The sequence below is a fragment of the Myotis lucifugus genome, unplaced genomic scaffold (assembly GCF_000147115.1).
Source record: "Myotis lucifugus unplaced genomic scaffold, Myoluc2.0 scaffold_243, whole genome shotgun sequence".
Lineage (NCBI taxonomy): Eukaryota > Metazoa > Chordata > Mammalia > Chiroptera > Vespertilionidae > Myotis > Myotis lucifugus.
Genome location: NW_005871291.1, coordinates 1,081,626 through 1,101,023, shown reverse-complemented (window position 1 = coordinate 1,101,023; position 19,398 = coordinate 1,081,626). Strand labels below are relative to the sequence as shown.

General features: G+C 36.9%; 1 protein-coding gene across 2 annotated transcripts in view; it reads left to right on the top strand.

The window, feature by feature from the left end:
• Window positions 1-4,000: 4,000 nt before the first annotated feature.
• GABRA1 (gamma-aminobutyric acid type A receptor alpha1 subunit) overlaps window positions 4,001-19,398 on the top strand; it is a 49,019-nt gene continuing 33,621 nt past the window's right edge. Inside the window, exons 1-3 of one of the 2 annotated variants that reach the window (XM_006098596.3) lie at window positions 4,001-4,487; window positions 6,821-6,912; window positions 10,858-10,970. In XM_006098596.3, the coding sequence (XP_006098658.1) occupies window positions 6,836-6,912; window positions 10,858-10,970 (190 nt within the window). In that variant the 5' untranslated portion in view covers window positions 4,001-4,487; window positions 6,821-6,835. Of the gene's footprint in view, window positions 4,488-6,721; window positions 6,913-10,857; window positions 10,971-19,398 lie in introns of those variants that run through there. The other variant, XM_023762320.1, reaches the window with a different exon arrangement.

The following is a 19,398-nucleotide window of genomic DNA, read 5'->3' as shown; positions in this document are numbered from 1 at the left end:
GAAAATAGCATTCATTGGATACCTCTAAGGAGTTATGCAAGAGGACTACTTTTTCCCATATTATGCCATAACCAGTTAAGGAGGTACTGTTACCTCATTTTAAAACTTCAGAAAATGAGCTTCAGTAAATGTCAGTAACATACTAGTACAGCTGTTAAGTGTCAGTGACTTCAGACATATGTCCACGGATGAGCATTCACTGTGCCGGGCTAACCTGGGTGCTACCTCTGCAAAGATCACAGGAAAAACCGCACAGTCTCTGTGCTCTGTCAGAGTGGTTGAGGCTAACTATGTCTAAGCCCCTTCAGAGGGCCAAAAATTTAGGACTTAAATACTTGGGGGAAAATCTGATTTTGTTTTTACGATACCATGCCTCTCACGATGCCGAGATGTTAAACTAGCCTTCCAGCCTGGGCAAAAGAATTTGTCTAAGTAATCCAGATGAAAAAAGTGTCCAGGTTAAGGTTCAAAATTACTCGACTACTTACGTCATAGTCCTTTCCTTTCCCCAAACCAAACCTTTATTTCAATACCAATTATAAAGAGAGGGCTAGACCTTTGGATATGCTAGAATAGTTCATTAACAAGATGGTTTTTATTTTATAGTGGGAAATTAGAAAAAAAGGGCTAGTTTAGTGAGTGTAAATATTCTATATAAAAGCTAACTATATATACACAAATGTTGGGAAATCATGTTTAATTGTAACCTGTATGCTTACTGTTGCAAACTGATAACCACGTTTCATAGTATGCTAACATTAAAATATAATTTCAGTGTTTATATCTGAGCCATGCAATTACATTGAAAATGGCCACTTCATTCTAGATTTCAGCTGAAGCTTATTCGATATTTTATCTTTTTTACTTATATCTTCTTTTCCCTCACTCCAGTTTATTTTGTAAATGATAAAAAGCCATGCTGAATTAATGAGAACACTCTTACTATTTTTTTTCTCATTTGGGTTCACATTTAGTTGAAAAAAGTAAAAACATCCCTGTTGAAAAGAATCAGTGCCACTTCTTCAATTAGGTCAGGGCTTCCTGCCATTTAAAATTGACAGAAAAAGCAAAATGTACCAGACTGCAACACTAGAAATAGAGCTATTAGGCCTCCCCAGGATCCCTGGTCCTAGGTCTGACCTCAAATCCCTTCCGCCCAGAACTAGTGCCTGTTTGGAAGGCCTGTGCAGCTGGCCCCATAAAGCAGGAGAAAAATAGCAGAAGCCTCCGAAATACTAAAGTAACCCTATCACATTGCAGTTGGATGTACTAGGTCATTAAAATAAAAAGTCTCCGTGTGAATAAATGTTTTTGAAATACTCAGAGGAATATTTTATGTGACAGACATGAAGATGGTCAATGAAAGACATAAGATAAATAAGGTAGATTTTAACTTGAGCTCACTACCACAGAGTAAGGAAATAAAGTAACATAGACATGTGGTTAAGAGAATAAGCCTTGAAGTCAGAAGATCTGGGTTTGCATTCCAACATGAACATGCACCAGCTGTGGGACCTTGGCCACGTCTCATGCCCTCTATAATTCAAAATTTATTGAATAATTTGTAAAACGGGGATATTAAGAGTCTCTCTCACAGTCATGTTTTCAGAATTAAATGGCATGATGTATGCAAACACACACTTTGAAGAGATTCATTCCGCTAGGTAAAAAGTAAAAATAATGTCAAAAATTGTCTAAAGGGTTAAATTAACAAGACAATATAAAGTAAATCATTTCCTTTCATTAATTTCTTATATTTTATTCTCTCTGGTATTATGTGCAAATGGTAATAATACCTTAGATGGGAAATAATAAACACAATCATAACTTATAGTTGCAATTGCTGTTTTTCAAATGGTCAAATTGTCAAATTTTAAACACCCACAAGTTATTAAATTTACTTATTAAAATCATACATATCCCAAAACAAATTACACATTAATCATCTAGTAAAAACTACCTTTGAGTTGTTGAAATAGAAAATAACTGTATGGACATTTTCATTTTCATATGTGTGCTACATTTTAAGATATACCCAATAGTTATTTATAAATACTTGTTTGAAAATATATGGAATTGCTATGCAATTGATTCCTGTTGGATAGTTACATGACTCTTACAGTCTGAAGCAAGATGTGATTGAATTTGTTCTGAGAGATTACTGTTCAAATGATCAAGTTTCAGTGGCTGTGCTCATAAAAACATAATCAGTATAGTGATTTGGTTGCATTCATTAGGTATAGGAAATAAAGTTATTCTCAATTTTCAGAGGAGAGTAAAAGAAGCTGCAACAATTCAACTAAGAAAAATACACTAAAAGATCACATTTTTAGGACTATCAGTCTTTGTTGAGTCAAAACAAAACTATGGAATTGCATTACATATTATCAGGTAAAAAACCAATGTTTTCTTATTGTTAACCTCAGGTTTCGAACCTTTAGTCTCAGAACTGCTCAATAAATAACTAAATTAATGGACAAACAAATTAAATAAAAATTGGGCATTTAACATAGGGCAGTTATGATGTTTCTTTAATGGGTATCTTTAAGAATATATTAACATTAGTTAAATCTCAACAGAGTAGGCAACTCCTGCCCAGAAACAGGGTATCATAAGCTGGTCTCCAATTCTCCCTTCCTCAAAGATTTATTTCTGCAATAATTTCCCGTTAACATTTCCCTTTGAAAACTCAGAAGGTAACCAAACCCAACTGTGAATGTGGTCTTCAATGCTATATTCCTTGTCATCTCAGTCATCTGTCTTAAGTTTTCATCATGGAGGATGATTGTGTTGCAGCACAAAACCAAGGAACACTTGTAGAATCAAAACCTATGCGTGGTATGGACTGGTGTTTCCTTTGCTTAGCCAAGCCCTGCCCCTATCAGAAGTATCTCCTCTGCTAGAAGTCCTCTTGGGGAAAAATGGTTAGGAGCTCACCAAAGTTACAAGTTCACAGTTTATTTACCAGAAGCCTTACTTGGAGGCACCCATCTTTTCTACCTAGTTCTGGCCAAAGTGCTGAAGGAACAGCTCCCAGGGCTTTGGGTCCCTTCAGTAAAGCACCCCAGGAAGACAGCACCCATTTCCTCTCTACTACAAACACCCATTCACAAAATCCAAGGAGAGAACTACAGCCTTCCCTGACTCCTTGGAAATTTAGTTAGACTGCTATTGAGACACACCCTCCTTCCCTAAATGCATAATTACTCGTGGGTGGAGAGCCACCCACCAGGGCGGGTGACAGAAGAGGGCAGGGGTAAACAGCAGAAGCGGGTTTGGTCCTGACTTCTAAACATCTTTTGGTTCATCTCTCCTCCCCCTCTCCCGTTTGTTTTCCTACTCCCTAGAATGATGGAATTGGAGGCAAAAGGAAGATTCTGGGAATGGAGATAGGAATCTCAAACCTAGACATGATCTGGGCGATGCATTTAAAGTTAAATACTCCTCGTCCTAGGGACCCAGCACAGTTCACATGGAAGAAGCCCGTGTTTGCTCCCATCACAAAGTAAACAAACACTTGCATCCAAAGGTTAGAAACCTGGTCGGAGCGTGTTCTCGCTGTCCTCTAAGCTACAGATGGAGGTGGGCTGGAAAGCGCTCACAACCTGTGTAAGTGCGAACGATTCTCCAAACCCCGTAGCCAGCTCCCTGCTGTCCAGAACTCTCCCGGCCATTCCTCCCCATTCGTGACTCTGCAAGACGGGCGCTCAGACATGTGTGTGGGAGTGAGTGTGCGGGAGATGGAGGCGCGGGCAGTGTGCGCCACATGTGCAGCCCGGCGTCTCCCTGTTCCACGGCTTGCATTCATTCATCTGCATGCACTGCTGACAATTTTGATCAAAGGCGAACAGTTACCCTGATCAGCTTTGTTTTTAACGGGCGCACATCAACATCCCGTGCTCCTAAATTGAAAGTGGGGGGAAAAATTCTGAATGTGGATCCTAGGTCTCTCCCCCTGTCTACCCTTCCCTCCCCCATCTGGACTCCCCTCAAACGGGGAAAGCTCGCAGCCATCGGGTGGTGGAAGGATCTGAGTCTGTAGCTCGGGGAAGGAGATTAGGGCCAAAGCGGTGCAAGTTAAATTGTGCTGCATATAAAAAAAAAAAAAAATGGGCGGATTGGTCTCCAGATCCAGAGACTGGTACCACCTTCCTTTCTAAAATAAAATCTCTCTGGCATGAAGTCACCGCCTATTTCACATCCGGTTTGCCCTGGGACGTATTACTACTGTCTCGGTAAAGAGAAATCTTTTGTTGTAGAGCCGCGGATTGGATTTGGGGGAGCCAATCTGGGTGTGAAATCCTCGGCAGAGGAGCACGCAGAGTCCATGATGGCTCAGACCGAGTGAGTGAGAGGCTGGGCGCAGACGCCCCTCCGCTCGCCTCCGGACTCGCCCCTGACTCCGGCTGCTCCCGGCTCCGCACGGTTTTCTCTCGCAGACACTTCGCCCCGGGTCTGGAGCGATCGGTGCCCACAGGGGGCCCGAGGTAAGTGCTGCTTCCGACCACGACACGCAGAGCTCGGACCGCGGCTTTGCCTGGCGGGGGAGACTGGGCTGCTACCGACAGACGCGGGAGCGAGGGGGACCAGGACCGAGCCCGCTCCCCTGGCAGGTAGAATAAAGGCAAGGCATGTTTTTCTTTTGAAAACCGCAGCGATATAGGGGCTTTTTTTTTTTTACTCTGTTTCTCTTCTTTTCTTTCCCCTTTTCTTAAGCAGATCAGGATTTATTCCACAGGGTGGGTGGTGACCTGTTGTTTTGGTCGCGTTGTTGTTGTTGTTGTTGTTGTTGTTTTCCTTCCCACCCCCTTCTCCCCAAGAGGGAGTTGGGATGAGGTGGGGAGGGGCTTCGGTGGGCACAGCCTAAAGTTAAGAAGGCTGGGACCGAAATCCGGTCTCAGTGGTCCATCCTAGCCAGGGAAGCCATCCTCCCATTCCAGCTGCAAAAATGCCTCTTCTCCCCGGTCAGTGGACACGCTGCTGAAATGCCCTCTGGCGTAGGGGTCTCTCGTATTCCTAACACAAAAAACTCAACTTACCGTTGGACAGACATGGGTGGCATGGAATGGGGGTGTTTGGAGTGTGTGTTTGGTGGGGGGAGGTGGAAGGTGGAGAAGGGGGAAGGAGGCAGCTTAACGTTGCTTTTAAACTATTATGCTTGTATTTGCAAGAAACTTTCTCACTGAATAACTCAAGTGCCACGGTAGGGTTGTTTTCCTCTCTCCAAAACGTTAGAGCACAGAAAGCTATGGTACCTTGCCTTGGGGTTTTGTTTGGATTCATTTACCCTTTCAGGAATTTTTAAAAAAATAAAAACCAACAAGTATTCATAGGGTAAGAGAAACTGTTTTTCCTTCAGAACAGATGTCAAAGATTCATAAAAGGGTGAATTCTAATCGTGTAATTTAGATGCAATATTTTAACATAATATAATTTATCTAATATTTCCTGTCATACACAACTCATCTGTGTCAGAGCCAGGCAGTAAATTAAGTAAAAGACTATGAAGCTCACAGTTCTTATCTCTAGACCATTTCACTCTAAACACATTATGTTGTATTGCTTACATGCCTGTTTGTAATGGTTTTTGCTGATATAAATGACCCCAGTGAGTGTGGAAAGCATTTGGTAGCTGTATTTAAAGGCATACTGCATTAAATTATAGAGTGCTTAGTGAAAAATGGGTTTTAAAAGATATGTTATACATTTAGGAAAGTGCTAACAAATACCTTGAGCATTTCTCATATTATGACTGGGATGAATTATAGCACATTAAATCAAGTGTTGCCATATCTGCTCTTTAACTAGGTAGTGTAGTGATTTTTAAAAATTGACTCCACAAATAGCCTATACTTAAAAAAAATATCTAAGCCTTCCGTACTCCATTTCTCCAGCATCCCACTACGGAGTCTAAATTCAACAATCAGATGGTGATTGATTACACTTTACCTACGAGAGAAAAAAGAGTTCCTTATTTATGCAAAGCAAAGCACTCAGCTTCCATCTGTTGGAGATGAAACATTTTCTAACAGCAACCTGGCAGAATACGAGAGGGCTTGAAAGATATGTGTGGGCATGTTTGCGTGCACTGATGTGAGTGTGGTATGCGTGTGCGAGGGAGATCAGCACATGGTTTGACTGTAAAGTGTGTCCCTTAGCCTCGCCGAAGCATTGTGAGCATATTTAACAAGGCAATCACAGGCAGAAAATACAAGCACGACTTTGACATTCAACAGTGTGTTTCGTATGTTGCTGTTTTTTTTTTTTAAAAAGATAAGTACAGTTGCTTCTGAAATCAAGGCACATCCAGAATGCAAAGATGAATTCAGTCATGAAGCCTTTTAACCTTCCCCATTTCAGTCCCCAAATATTCTCTCTCTGTGACAGACACCAGCTTAAACATTTCAATGCATAGTTCAGTTGCGAGAAGCGAATCAGAAAGGTCAGATTTCTCACATGATAAACAAAACAAAACAAAACAAGAAGAGAGTAATGCAAACTCTAGAGGAAGTATAAAACCTAGAGAGAAAAAACAACTCACAGTTCTTATATTGGAAGCAATATTGGAACCTGAGAGTATTTCAACTTGTATTCTTTTACAGGAGAAATTAAGAGACTGATATATTTCTGAATGGAGAAATGGAAGGGACAGTGGAGAATGGAAGGTCCAGGTTTCCATTGCTTCCAATGAGGTGTCATAGCCCAGTGAGGTCATTTCCTGACTTCAGAGCATTCATCTGAACTGCCTCAGTCAGCCCTAGTGGTTATAACCTGATGTTTCTTACAAGAGACATTGATCTCTACTTGTTCTACTTTTCAGCTGCACAAGCCCGCGATGAAGAAGAAAAGCCTGCGTCTCCTTGACTATCTTTGGGCCTGGACCCTCCTTTTGGGCACACTGACTGGAAGAAGGTGGGGACGCTTTATTTTACATCTGCATGAGTATTTCTGTAACTTTTCATTTTATTCTTTTAGTGCAGCGGTTCTCAACCTGTGGGTCGCGACCCCTTTGGGGGTCGAACGACCCTTTCACAGGGGTCGCCTAAGACCATCAGAAAACACATATTGAATATATAATTACATATTGTTTTTGTGAATAATCACTATGCTTTAATTCTGTTCAATTTGTAACAATGAAAATACATCCTGCATATCAGATATTTACATTACGATTCATAACAGTAGCAAAATTATAGTTATGAAGTAGCAACGAAAATAATTTTATGGTTGGGGGTCACCACAACATGAGGAACTGTATTTAAGGATTGCGGCATTAGGAAGGTTGAGAACCACTGTTTTAGTGGGAAGAAAATAGCCCTTGGATGAATTCATGACTAAGGGAATTCAAAAAACTTAACTGCAATAAAATTCCAGTTAAGCATAAAGAAGAGCAGTATGAAAAAATAATCACCTTATTTGTATGTTAGTTAGAATACACTTATGCTTTTATTGAGGAATGTATTAATTCAACATTTAAGTCTTAAATTGAACTTTTTTTCACAGTTCATCTGTAACTGAACAAAACCAGCGGTTTCTTATTCATAGAAAAGTTACCTCAGTTAATGTCTGCATACTATGTGAGTTGATTTTTTAACAAGAAAATTTTTAACCAGTTGTAAAATCATAGAGAAACTTATGACTATATGGTAGTGAAAAGTTCAAAATAATATTTGCAATTTGAAAGTCATAAGTCATAAGTCTCTATATGTTTTGAAAACATTACTTATATAACCAGTAGAGGTAAAATATCCCAGAAAAATATTTGAGAATAGCAGATAAAATTGAAATTCTTAATTTAAGCATAACTACTATGGAGACAAGTTATAAGACAAATTTAATAATATGCTTAACCATATTCAAAATGTTTGCTAATGACCCAACCGAGCATATAAAGATATTATAGTAGCAATGATATAAATAACCAACTATTTCAGATTATTCTTTAATCTACTCTTATATTTCTTATGTAGTCTATTCCTGTGGCCCATAAGAAAGTCTTAGACGTATTATAAAAATCTCAGATTCTTCCAAATGTAAGGGAAAGTGAGCCCTTATGAGTAAGGCAGAGGGAAAGAATAGCCTGGGAAGATATAAATTTAGGAGGATTTTTAAAATTGAGAAGTTGCTTTTATTTTTGCTGTTGTGTGTGGTAAATAATGACTACCAGATGAACAGGAAATGCTTTATTGCCAGATACTCTTAATCTGAGGAGTTAACTGTTCTTCACTGCTTTTGAAAATTTACATGAAGTGTTACTATTGTAATGACCTGTAGATGGAGGTAGTGCACAGTGTTTTATTATATAGTGGCTCATATGGAATCAAAATCAGGTACTGTAACTGACATTTCTCACCAAATTACATATTTAGTTTAGGAAACATTATATCGGCATGAGTGTTTAATAGCAAACCAATTATATTTGTCCCAGGGCTATTCTCTGACAATTACAATGGGGCATAGTAAATTAGAAATAAAGAAAGAATACCTGTTTATAAAATCACATTTAAAAACCAGGTTACCATTCCAATTGTGATAACAGAACTGGTTTTCTGGGAGTGTGGGGATACATATCTTTTGGCATTTGTATTCCAATGCAAAAAAAATTGGTGAATACATTTACAGGTTAAAACAAGGGGGGAAAAACATTTCCTGAATGTGATATAAGCTGTAAAAAAAAAGAAAAGAGGAATACAGGTAAAAGTAATGGATAACTAACTCCATATTCTAAGAATCATGGTAACAATCTAATTGTGCCCTGTCATGTCACCCATCTCATCTTTCCCGCTTCTCATTTTATTGCTTTCTTCCTTTAATTACTTGATCTGGCCCTCTCACAACGTAAGGTATGCTAACATTTCTTTTCCATCTTTATCAGGATGACCTTCTAATATCCTTGAAAGATACATTTGACAGTTGGTTTTGTGACAGAGTTTTTGTAAATAATTGCAGTCAGAAAACTATTTTTGCTTTACTGCTATCATCGACTAATGAGACATGCTGGAAGACACAGAGCTCATTAAAAAGTTGATTTTAAAAACTACTAAGATGTTTAATGTTACCAAAGGAGAGTAAACCCTTAATCTGCATGATATTGATGTTGAATTTAGGAGAACTAAAGATCATTTAATAGAGGTATATCCTATGCATTGACTATTGTGAATAGCATTTAGTTATTATAACTTTATCAAATTAAAATTTATCAGAAAAAATAGCTATTACATTTTGCTGATATAAATTTAATTAGTTAATCAATCATGTTTGTTTTTGAAATGATATTTTGGTTATATATCTTGCTCCTGTAAAATAAGTGGATCCTAGTTTCATATGTTACTACTTGTTTTTTAGATTGATCAGCAATATGAACACAAGATTAAAGCCAAAGCATGTTAAACAGAAAATATGAAAGTGTTATTTTGTGGAAGTTTCTTCCTTTATACTCTAACTCACATTTTTTTTTACTCAAGGTCAGAGCTATCACTGAAATATATCAGTGACTGTGATCCATCTTAAATTAGAAGACTTCTCTCTCACAGGATTTTGGAGGTGTCATCCTAATCATTACATAAAATATGATTCAAGGAGCACAGATAATATAATAATGTAATTGATGTAATAATACACAATATTTGAATTGCAGTCACTATGTGGTTGAAACTCAAATACTAGCAATGGTAAAGAATGATTACACCTTCAACTATAAAGATTTAAGTATAAACAAGTACTCCAATATAGAAGAATAGAAATAAAGTTTTAGACTAAAATGTGACGAAAACTGGGTCCTATTTCAAGCTCTGCTCACAAGTAGCTGTGTTTTCTTAAACAAAACACCAATCCTACACTACAGTTTAGTAAACCATAAATTAAGAATATTGGACCATATCTTTTTCAAGGTACTTTTTTACTTACAAGACCAGAAATGACAAAAAGTCAATTAATTAGAGGTTTGAATAAACAAATTATAAAACTACCTAAATAGGTTCATAAACCTTCAGGTGAATGGAAACTACTCAATGATGTAAAAATATAATTATGTTAAGAAACACGTTTTCTAGTTTTCTCATCTGTATTATCTTGAAAGAACATCAAAAAAGCAAAACACAGCCCCAGCCGGTTTGGCTCAGTGGATAGAGCATCTGCCTGCAGACCAAAGGGTCCCAGGTTTGATTCGGGTTCGAGTCAGGTCAAGGGCACATACCTCAGTTGCAGGTCCCTTCCGGGCCGAGGCCCTGGCTAGGATGAGTGCAGGAGGCAACCAATTGATGTGTCTTTCCCTTTCTCTTCCACTCTCTCTGAAAATCAATGGAAAAATATCTTCGGGTGAGGATAAAAAATAAAAAGAAAAAAAGAAAAATACACATGTATGTACATGAAGTAGATAAAGAAAGGGATGTTAGGAGGTGAAATTTTAGCTTATGTTCCATGTTAAATAAATGAAAATAAAACTATTAACTATCTCGGTAGCTCATAAGTATATATATATATTTTTTTATTTGGGAAGAAGTCTCCCAAAATTTCTCCCCCAATATGCATTAACCTTCTTGTATGCCCAGAAAAAAAACACATTAGAGCATTGCATTTACTTGCTGAGAATTATGAATGTAAAGAGAAGGAACTCATTTCCTGATAATTTTCCTTCCATGGTTAGAAATATTAGAATAAAGAGCTTATCACCCATGAGAACGAGTATGAGAAAATGGTAGGAATTAAAATAAGATTTTTTTTTCACTGCACCAGAAGGAATTTTCATATTAAGATTCAATGGAAGGAAGTAGAAAAATCTGGGGAAGGTTTATTTGAGAAAAGGTTTTAGTAGAAATGTTATCATTTAGTTATCACCTTCTGTTATGCTTCTTTCAGCTATGGACAACCCTCAATACAAGATGAACTTAAAGACAATACCACTGTCTTCACCAGGATTTTGGACCGACTCCTAGATGGTTATGACAATCGCCTAAGACCAGGATTGGGAGGTGGGTCACATGATTGTTTTAATTTTAGAGAACAACATTAGACCCTTACTTTTAAAGCATGGCTTTCCATCTAAATGGAAAAGTAATAAAAATGGTAGCATGTAGTTAAATGACTAACCCTATTTTTAATAGATTGCTCAATATTGAATTTACCAGGGTAGTTCCATGTACATATGCATCTGTAGTAAAAGGCAGATACAAACTTACAATAACATTAAAGATACTTTACTTTTACTAGACATGGGGAAAATGGGGGTTAATATTCTTTCTTTCAGCCTGAAGAGTGCAGCTACTTCATTCGGCATTGCTGTGCCTGCACTGAATTCAAGTAGAATATCTCTGAATCTATTGCTCTGAACATTACTTTTGGAATATTACTCATTGATCCATTACTTTGCATTAGATTAGCACCACCTCTGAGATAAAAGGTGAATAAGATAGATGGTAGCGATTTTTATAAACCATGCATTCAAAACTTAAACCCTTATTTTCTGAAGTAAAAGTGTATTTTTCTTTGTATTGGTGTTGCTATTTGGTTATATTAATAAATTTTTTATTATAACCAATTATATTTAATTGCTTATACAAATAAAATTTTGCATAGGAAGAAGACTTAATAACACAATATTTATAACAATAAAAGTAAATAGCATTAGACATTACACACTTACTTGAATAACCCTTGAATAAGATAATCAACCTATCTTTTTTAGTTAAACAAAGACTAACGAAGCCCAAACAAAATATTGATCTCAGAGTAAAAGAAGTGAAGCGAAGAAATAAATTAACATCCAAAGTTGCACAAGAAACCTAGGTTAGAATCTAGGATTCCCAACTATTACTGATGTTGTACCTTCTCCGAAGAATTTATAGAAACTATTTAATAACAATATTAAAATTAAATAGAAATATTAAGAAAGTCATCTCTTCTTCATTTAGACAGTAAAGATATGAAAACAATAAGAATCTTAAGAATTCAAAATGTGATTTAAAAACTGAATGGCAGCATGGATTTAGACTTCATTTTTAAAATACTTTGGGTCGTGTCATCACTTGAATGTGGATCATGGGTCTGTTTTGACGCTGCCAAATGCCATTAATGTCTCGGGGTGGGAGGGAAACTGCTTTGTCAAAGACACAAGTCAAATATATGTCACAGATCTTAACCAGGGATCCTTTCTTACCAATTCCAAACGTTCATTCTAGAACAAATTCCTTGGGGTTTGTATTCCACCAAGTTTTCCTTTACTATGTCCTTGGAAAAAAATCTTATGGGACAAAATGTATGGGTCACAACTTGGAGTGTATAATGGTGTATGCGATGTATTACTGTAATGTCTGTGTGTATCTAAGCATCTGAATTGGTTTCAGGAAAACTATTTCCTGATTCATAAAATTTGAAATAAATTAGAAAGACTGCAGGTAGGGAAGGAAAGTACGAAAAGCAGAAACACTCAGGATAGTGACATAACTTTTAAAAAGCAAGACTTTTTAACGTGCTGATGGGCATGCATCTAATTTCTTTACCGATTCTCCTTCCAGTTCTATAATTTCAATCCTTACAAAATCAGCAGAATTTTTAAAAGACATCTAGAAAACCAGGTCTTTATTCTCGTTTAAGAAATCCCATTTAATATTTTTACATGTGAATGAGTATTCTTTCTAAGCTCTGTGCAATGTATTCGGTTTGTTAAAGAATTTACACACACACACACACACACACACACATTCACACATCCCTTCTGTTAGCAAAAACAACAATATTAATCCATACAGCAACAATACTATTTTGATAGAATTTACTTTTATTATCTATTAATTCCCCCAAATAAAACAAAAACAGATCCAGAGACGGAGAAGCATCGATCAGACCGTCAAACCTCAGAGGGAAGGTAGGGAGGGTGGGGGTAAGGGGGAGAGATCAACCAAAGGACATGCATGCATGCATACAAGCCTAACCAATGGACACAGATACCAAGGGGGTGAGGGCATGAGTGGGGGTGGCGGGTGGGGAGGCAATGTGGGGATAAGGACACATATGTAATACCTTAATCAATAAAGAAAAATAAAATAAAGAAGAGAAATAGGTAGTTGACTATTGTCAAGGTATATTCTACTTAATTGAAATGGATAAAATTTGCTGTTGTAACAGCAAATTCAGACTTGGGAAAATTGAAAAGAATAATGTCATTTAATCTTTGCTAAAGATAATTTTTCTGATATTTATGATTCCCTAAAAGTTATTTTGAGGATATAATAAACATTTAAAAAATTAAAAAGTAGCTCAAATATTTTCCTCTATTTCTATTTTATGTATCATTCTGTAAGGTATTGAAATTCAATCTAATGGATATGAGGCTTTGGAAAAAACTTCAATAATAATGACTAACTTATTTTTTGTAGTTTTTTTGGAGTGCATTTTTTAGCCTTAAAGGATGTAATGGTATATGTTTATTACAAAAATTCCCAGAGTTGAGTCATTAAAAATTTTAAGAACATTTTGAGAATGTCTGTCTTTTGAAAACTATTCTTCATAATATTAAATACAGACTGTAGATTTAAAAAAAAAAACAATCAGCTACAGAATCAGAGAAAAAAATGTTAACTTCATTGTGTCTGGATGCCATAAACTGAAATGATCTAATATATATTTCTCTGTAAAATTATTTAATTTAATTTCTTTACCATTGATTTCTGGTAGGTTATGTATTCCAGTAGATTTCCATTACAAAAATGGTTAAAAAATATTATCCATGGGGGGAAAAGGGGAACATATGTAATACTTTCAACAATGAAGACTTATTTTTAAAAAATCCATTTGCTTTCAGCTGAAAATATGTAGAGGAAATATTTGAAAGACTGTCCTTGACTTATAAGGGAGTAAAAGAATCCTCTTAGTAGGTTTATTATCACAGCTGGGGTAATCTACTCTTGCAAGAAAAAGGGGCTCACTCTCTTCATTATTATGGCAAAAGTCTGGTTTTATAAAAATAATAACACATTGTGCAGAAGGCAGGGATATTTTGTTCCGAATGCCCTCAGAAAATATAAAAATGTGACAAGCTGAGACTTGAGACTAATGTAAGAAACTCTGTGTGTGCAAATTCATCATGACCTGTTTTTTTTCCAGAAACACGCACTGCATCAGAAAGTTTAGCATCACTCTGTGGCGATATATACCCAGGGTCCAATAACTAAGAAACAAAATAGTTAACTTGGTGCGTCCCGATGACAGAAATCAGTCTGCAGATATTATAACACTATTTAACAAGGCTACCTTTTCAAGGCCAAGAGCAATGCTGAGAAAATGAAAATAAAAGGATAACATATAGACAAGATATACTGGAAGGGGCTTTGTGTTTGAGATGAAAGAGATAAAGAATAAAATGTATGGAATTCTAATGATTTAATATATTCTATTAAGGAACACAAAGAGAAAACTAAGTTGACTTTGTTCATATTTTAAGTACAAAATAAATGAAGAAAACTTTAAGTGAACCTGAACTGAAATACAACCAGTAGCCAGAAAATACAAATCAAAATTGTCAGTAATTGTAGAATTTGTTCTCATTTAAAATCCCTGTCTTTGAGGGGAGGGTGTGGAGGTCTGCTTCCCTCTTGCAGCAGGGCCTAAAGAATGTTTTTGAAAGGCTCGACCTTCTGTACTGACCTAAAGCATGGTCAGTATAGAAGAATACAATGGTTGGGGAAAGGGCGAAGGCAAAAGCCAGAAAGAATGGTGAGACAGGAAAGTACAGGTTAGAGAAGAAAGGAGAGCAAAAAAGGGTATTAAAAATAAGGAGACAGTAGAGAGAGAAGTGAGGGGATAGAGAAGGGGAAGGAGAGCAACATGAAGACACGGTAAAGGAGAAGGAACTGCATTCTGAGGAGTTCCTGGATGAGTCAGGATTCCTCTGTTCATTTCAAATCAGGACCAAACTACACACTTTTCTGATATTCATTCTCCCAAGTTTCTCCTTATTGACTGTGATTATAATAAACTAAAGAAACCTGAATTCTCTCCAACTTTCTAAAAAAATTAAATAATGCTCCCTCTGAACTGTACCCATCTGGTTGCAGTTCAGCCACCATCAGAGTGGCCCCCGGCACTCTGGAAAGGGGGTTGCAGAAAGAACCCATAACATAGATCCAAACTTTAATTCAGAAGAAAGATTTTTGGGTTTTTAATGACAAGCATTGCCTTTCCAGTGACATCTTTACCTTCCCTTTTGCCCCACCATATGTACAGGTGACACTTTATTGATGATATGACAAAATCCCAGGGTGAGCCAGGTTAATGACATACAGTTTAGTGTCTAGGGCTTGCCACCAGGCTGAGGGTTGACCTTCCTCCTGCTCACCGGTTCATTCTCACACAAAGGACCTTTGCTTCTATAAACAATTTTATTTCACTCCTTAGAAAACAGATTAGGGCAAAAGCCATTTGTAAATGGAACTAAACCAGGATAGAGCCAAAGAAGTGAGATCTTGGTTGAGTCACATGTTAAAGGAATTGCAGAACTTTTCACCCCCTCCCTCCCTACTAATGGTATTTCCTAAAAATATTGTTATAATTTCTCAATACTGCCTTAAGTTTAATCTCAATAAATAATGCACAGGATGATGGATACCTCTCAAAGAATTCACCATCAAACCATATAGATAAAGAAGGAAAAGAAAAGTGATGCACCATCAGGTGACAAACCCAGATGGATGGGAGTAGGTAGAAGTGAACTGGTAGGCAGGAATATAGGTAGAAGAACAGGATTTATTTCTCCCTACTTAACAGATATTCAGTTAATATTTTCTTCTTTTTCCTGTGTCATAGATTTTAGGTTTTGCTTTGTTTTATATTTTACTTAATTGGAGGTATCAGTTAGATAAGTATTGGCAAACAGAGTACAAAGAGTTTTCACTTAAGGTATTTTAGCACTAACATGTTATTTAACAAACAATCTTTGCCACAAAGCAGACTTTCTCCTTATTTACATAATTTCCCTCATTTTGGATTTTTTATGCCAGTATAAGACCTTTCAGACTTCGTTTAGTCCAATTATTATAAGAGACTTCTGCTTTAAGATTTAGACATCTTCAACTACGTAAGTTGACTGGGTTGGATATGCGTGCAGCTGGCCAGGTGGCATTGGATCCTTGGGGAATTAGCTTGGGATCTTGGCTTATATATGTGTCTTTATGTCAAAATATGTGAAGTTGGAAAACTAAATGCTCTGGTAAAAAATTGGATTAACTTCAATTTAAAATTGTATGCAACTTCGTGAAATTTAGATTACTAAGGGATAGAGAAAGCAGTACAGTTTAATACATTATAAATATTTCAGCCTTGTTCTATCTCAAGATTATAAGATATCTGATATCCATGTGATCTTTTATTATTTTTCGCAACCTGTGTGATGTTGAGATTAGAGGCAACCATTTTATTCATGTTCAACTAAAGTTAAAACACGTGTTTTATATTTATATGAAAAAGCTAGAATTCCAAAAGGTTAGAGGACAAAATATATTTCTGTCACAATGGAATAGTTTTTGATAAAATAAAAAAGATTATAAAATACTGCCAATACCAAAAACAAATTTTAAAAATTTAGATTTATCCAATATTTGTTATTGTTATTATATTTACTGTCCCAGATAATGGCCTTGAGTGCTATCTTTTGAAATTCTATTCTTGAATTCTTCGTTTTGAATTTGCTGTAGTTTTATCTGGTGCTTTTAATGCAAGGTGTGTAGCAGATGCTCAGACTTTGGCATAATGCAATCTATTTCCACAGAAATCGTATATCTAGACATCCCATAATTCAGTTGAATTTCAGTGAAAAAGCAGTTACCAAAACCCAAGAGGAACTGTTAAAATGAACAGAGAGCACCTCTCAGCCTTTGCAGGCTGACATCGCCAGTCAGCTCATGAAGCCAGCTCGTCTAATGAATCCAACCAAATACCCAAAGGGGTGTGCCAGCATGTTTCGGAACTTTCTACTCTCATCTTTTCCTGTGTGTAGAAACCGTCTACCAGTGCAGTGCTAAGAATTTCCTAAGATAAAACGTAGCCACCGAGGCTCTGCTCTCCTTGTAAAGGCCAGATGACTAGTACAAGGATGCAGCTGATTTTTTTGTGCAGTTATTTTGACCTTTCATTTAGTTTTCACTTCCCATCTTCTTTCTAGAAACAACATTTAATTAAAAAATATTTTTCTATAGATGATTCAATTTTTTTCAGGTAAAATCTGAATTCTTTATCTGAAAAATAATGTGGGAGTGCTTGAGATGACAATCTCATTATTAATCGTCACGAATGCTGCCACTTTGGAAAACATCAGAGGACAAAGTCCTAAGTGGATGCTGCCTCCCTCCAAGATGGTTATATTATTATTCTCATAAAACTAAAACAGGAAAAAAGAAGTACCTTACCTCAAAGTGACTGCAGGTTACACAATCAAGACTAACATAGAGGGAAAGAAACCCATTCCTCCAACACAGCAGCCATACTTTTTTCTAACAGCCCTCTCTCTAGAGAAACTGCCCATAATGTAAGGAGCGAAGGAGGAAATTTCTCAGTGGAATTGAGATAAATGTCTGCCACAGTAAAATTTCCTTTTGTTCCCCCCACCCTGGGAGTTGCTTGTATCACCCGAGTTCTTGAAATGCAAAGGCAACAAAGGATCAGGAACTATTTAGACACCTTGAAGTGGGAGTCTCTACCCTCTCTGCATCTTTAGCAGCTAAACACAAAATTAAGTAGCACTACATACCAACTAGGGAAAGCTGCCAACTATTCTAACACATTAAGGGATGAAAATGGAGGATGTTCCAGAAAGATTGGCAGGGAGCAGAAACATTGTCCAATCCAGGAGCATACATTGATATTTATGTAGGGAGTCCAGGATATTTTCAATTTCCAAACAGGACCATTTCAAAGTAAAATTTAAAGATACACTTTATTCTGGTGACTAATGTGAGTTCATTTAGTCTCCATACAGACTGCCTCTGTGGACTAAGAGACCACCAAGAAGCTTAGAGGGGGCAGTAGACCTCCTTCATAAGGTACAAGTCCTTGGAACTCGGCATAGTGAATACTCTGAGTGCCGCAGGAGACAGCATTTCCAGTGAAACTATGGCCAATGCCTTAGTAAATAAGTTGTTGTGATAGGCATTTCTAATAAAACACCACCTATAATTTTTCACTGTCTCCCCAACCCCCTTTGAACACTCTTACAATGCATTATTCACACAGTATTAGCCATCTTCTTAAACTGCAACTGACATAATTTCACTTTGTTACCCAAAGGCTTCTTTTTACATTAGAATAAAGGTCAACTGCTAAGTGAAATGCACAAACACCTTTAGGTGTGGGCCTACTTGCCACTAGAGTGTCATCTTATATCATGATCATCAGCAACACCAGGCTCCAGACATATTAACCTTTGTGTGTTTTTTTAATTGATTTTTTTAGAGAGAGAGGAAGGAAGAAGGAGACAGGGAGAGAGAAACATCGAGAAAAATGTCCATCAGTTGCCTCCCTCATACACCCAGATTAGGGATCAAACCCGCAACCTGGTATGTGCCCTGACCTGGAATCAAACCAGGATCACTTAGGTTCATGGACTACGCTCAGCCCACTGAGTAGACCAGCCAGGGCAAACTTTCTGTTTCTTAAACATAACACACTTACTTTGAATCTTATTCTTTCCTCTCCTTGAAATGTCTTTCCCTGGATCTGCACCTCCCTGACATTTTCTCATCTTTCAAGTCTCAGTTTACAGTCATCTCTTCAAAAGACATTCTTTCAGAGAATTCCCAGTAATCTGAAATTTATTAGTATAATTTGTGTATTTGTACATAATGATATATATAATACCTATTTATCTAATCTGTTTCTAATCTATCTAAAACATATTTTCTCAAAGACTATGAAATATGCTACAGAAGAACAAGAACATTTGCACTTTTGCTCACCAATGTGTTACTGTGACCTGCCTGACACAGGAAATGCTACACACACATTTGCTGACGAATTTAATATACACAGCAAATAACATCTCAAAGTATTTTTAGCATCACAATCTTATTTAACCCTCACTCCAATGCAATGCAGTCAATTGTGCAGGTATTATTTCTTGAGATGAGAATCTCATTATTAACAGTCATGGATGCTCAGAGGGATTAAAGGATAGTGCCTAACATCATGCAGCTTGTTCTCCAGGAAAATCACAGTTAAAATCTGAGTCTTTTGACTCATAATCCACGGTGCTTACTGCTTACTATACTCCACGGCTTTTCTCATTTCTGCCTCAAGCACTAATAATCTTTTTGAATTATCACTACAAAACATCTGTTATTTCAATACTTATCAGCGGGGTATCAACATTGTAAGACATCCCAAGTAAGAACAGATCTACTGTGGTCTAACAGT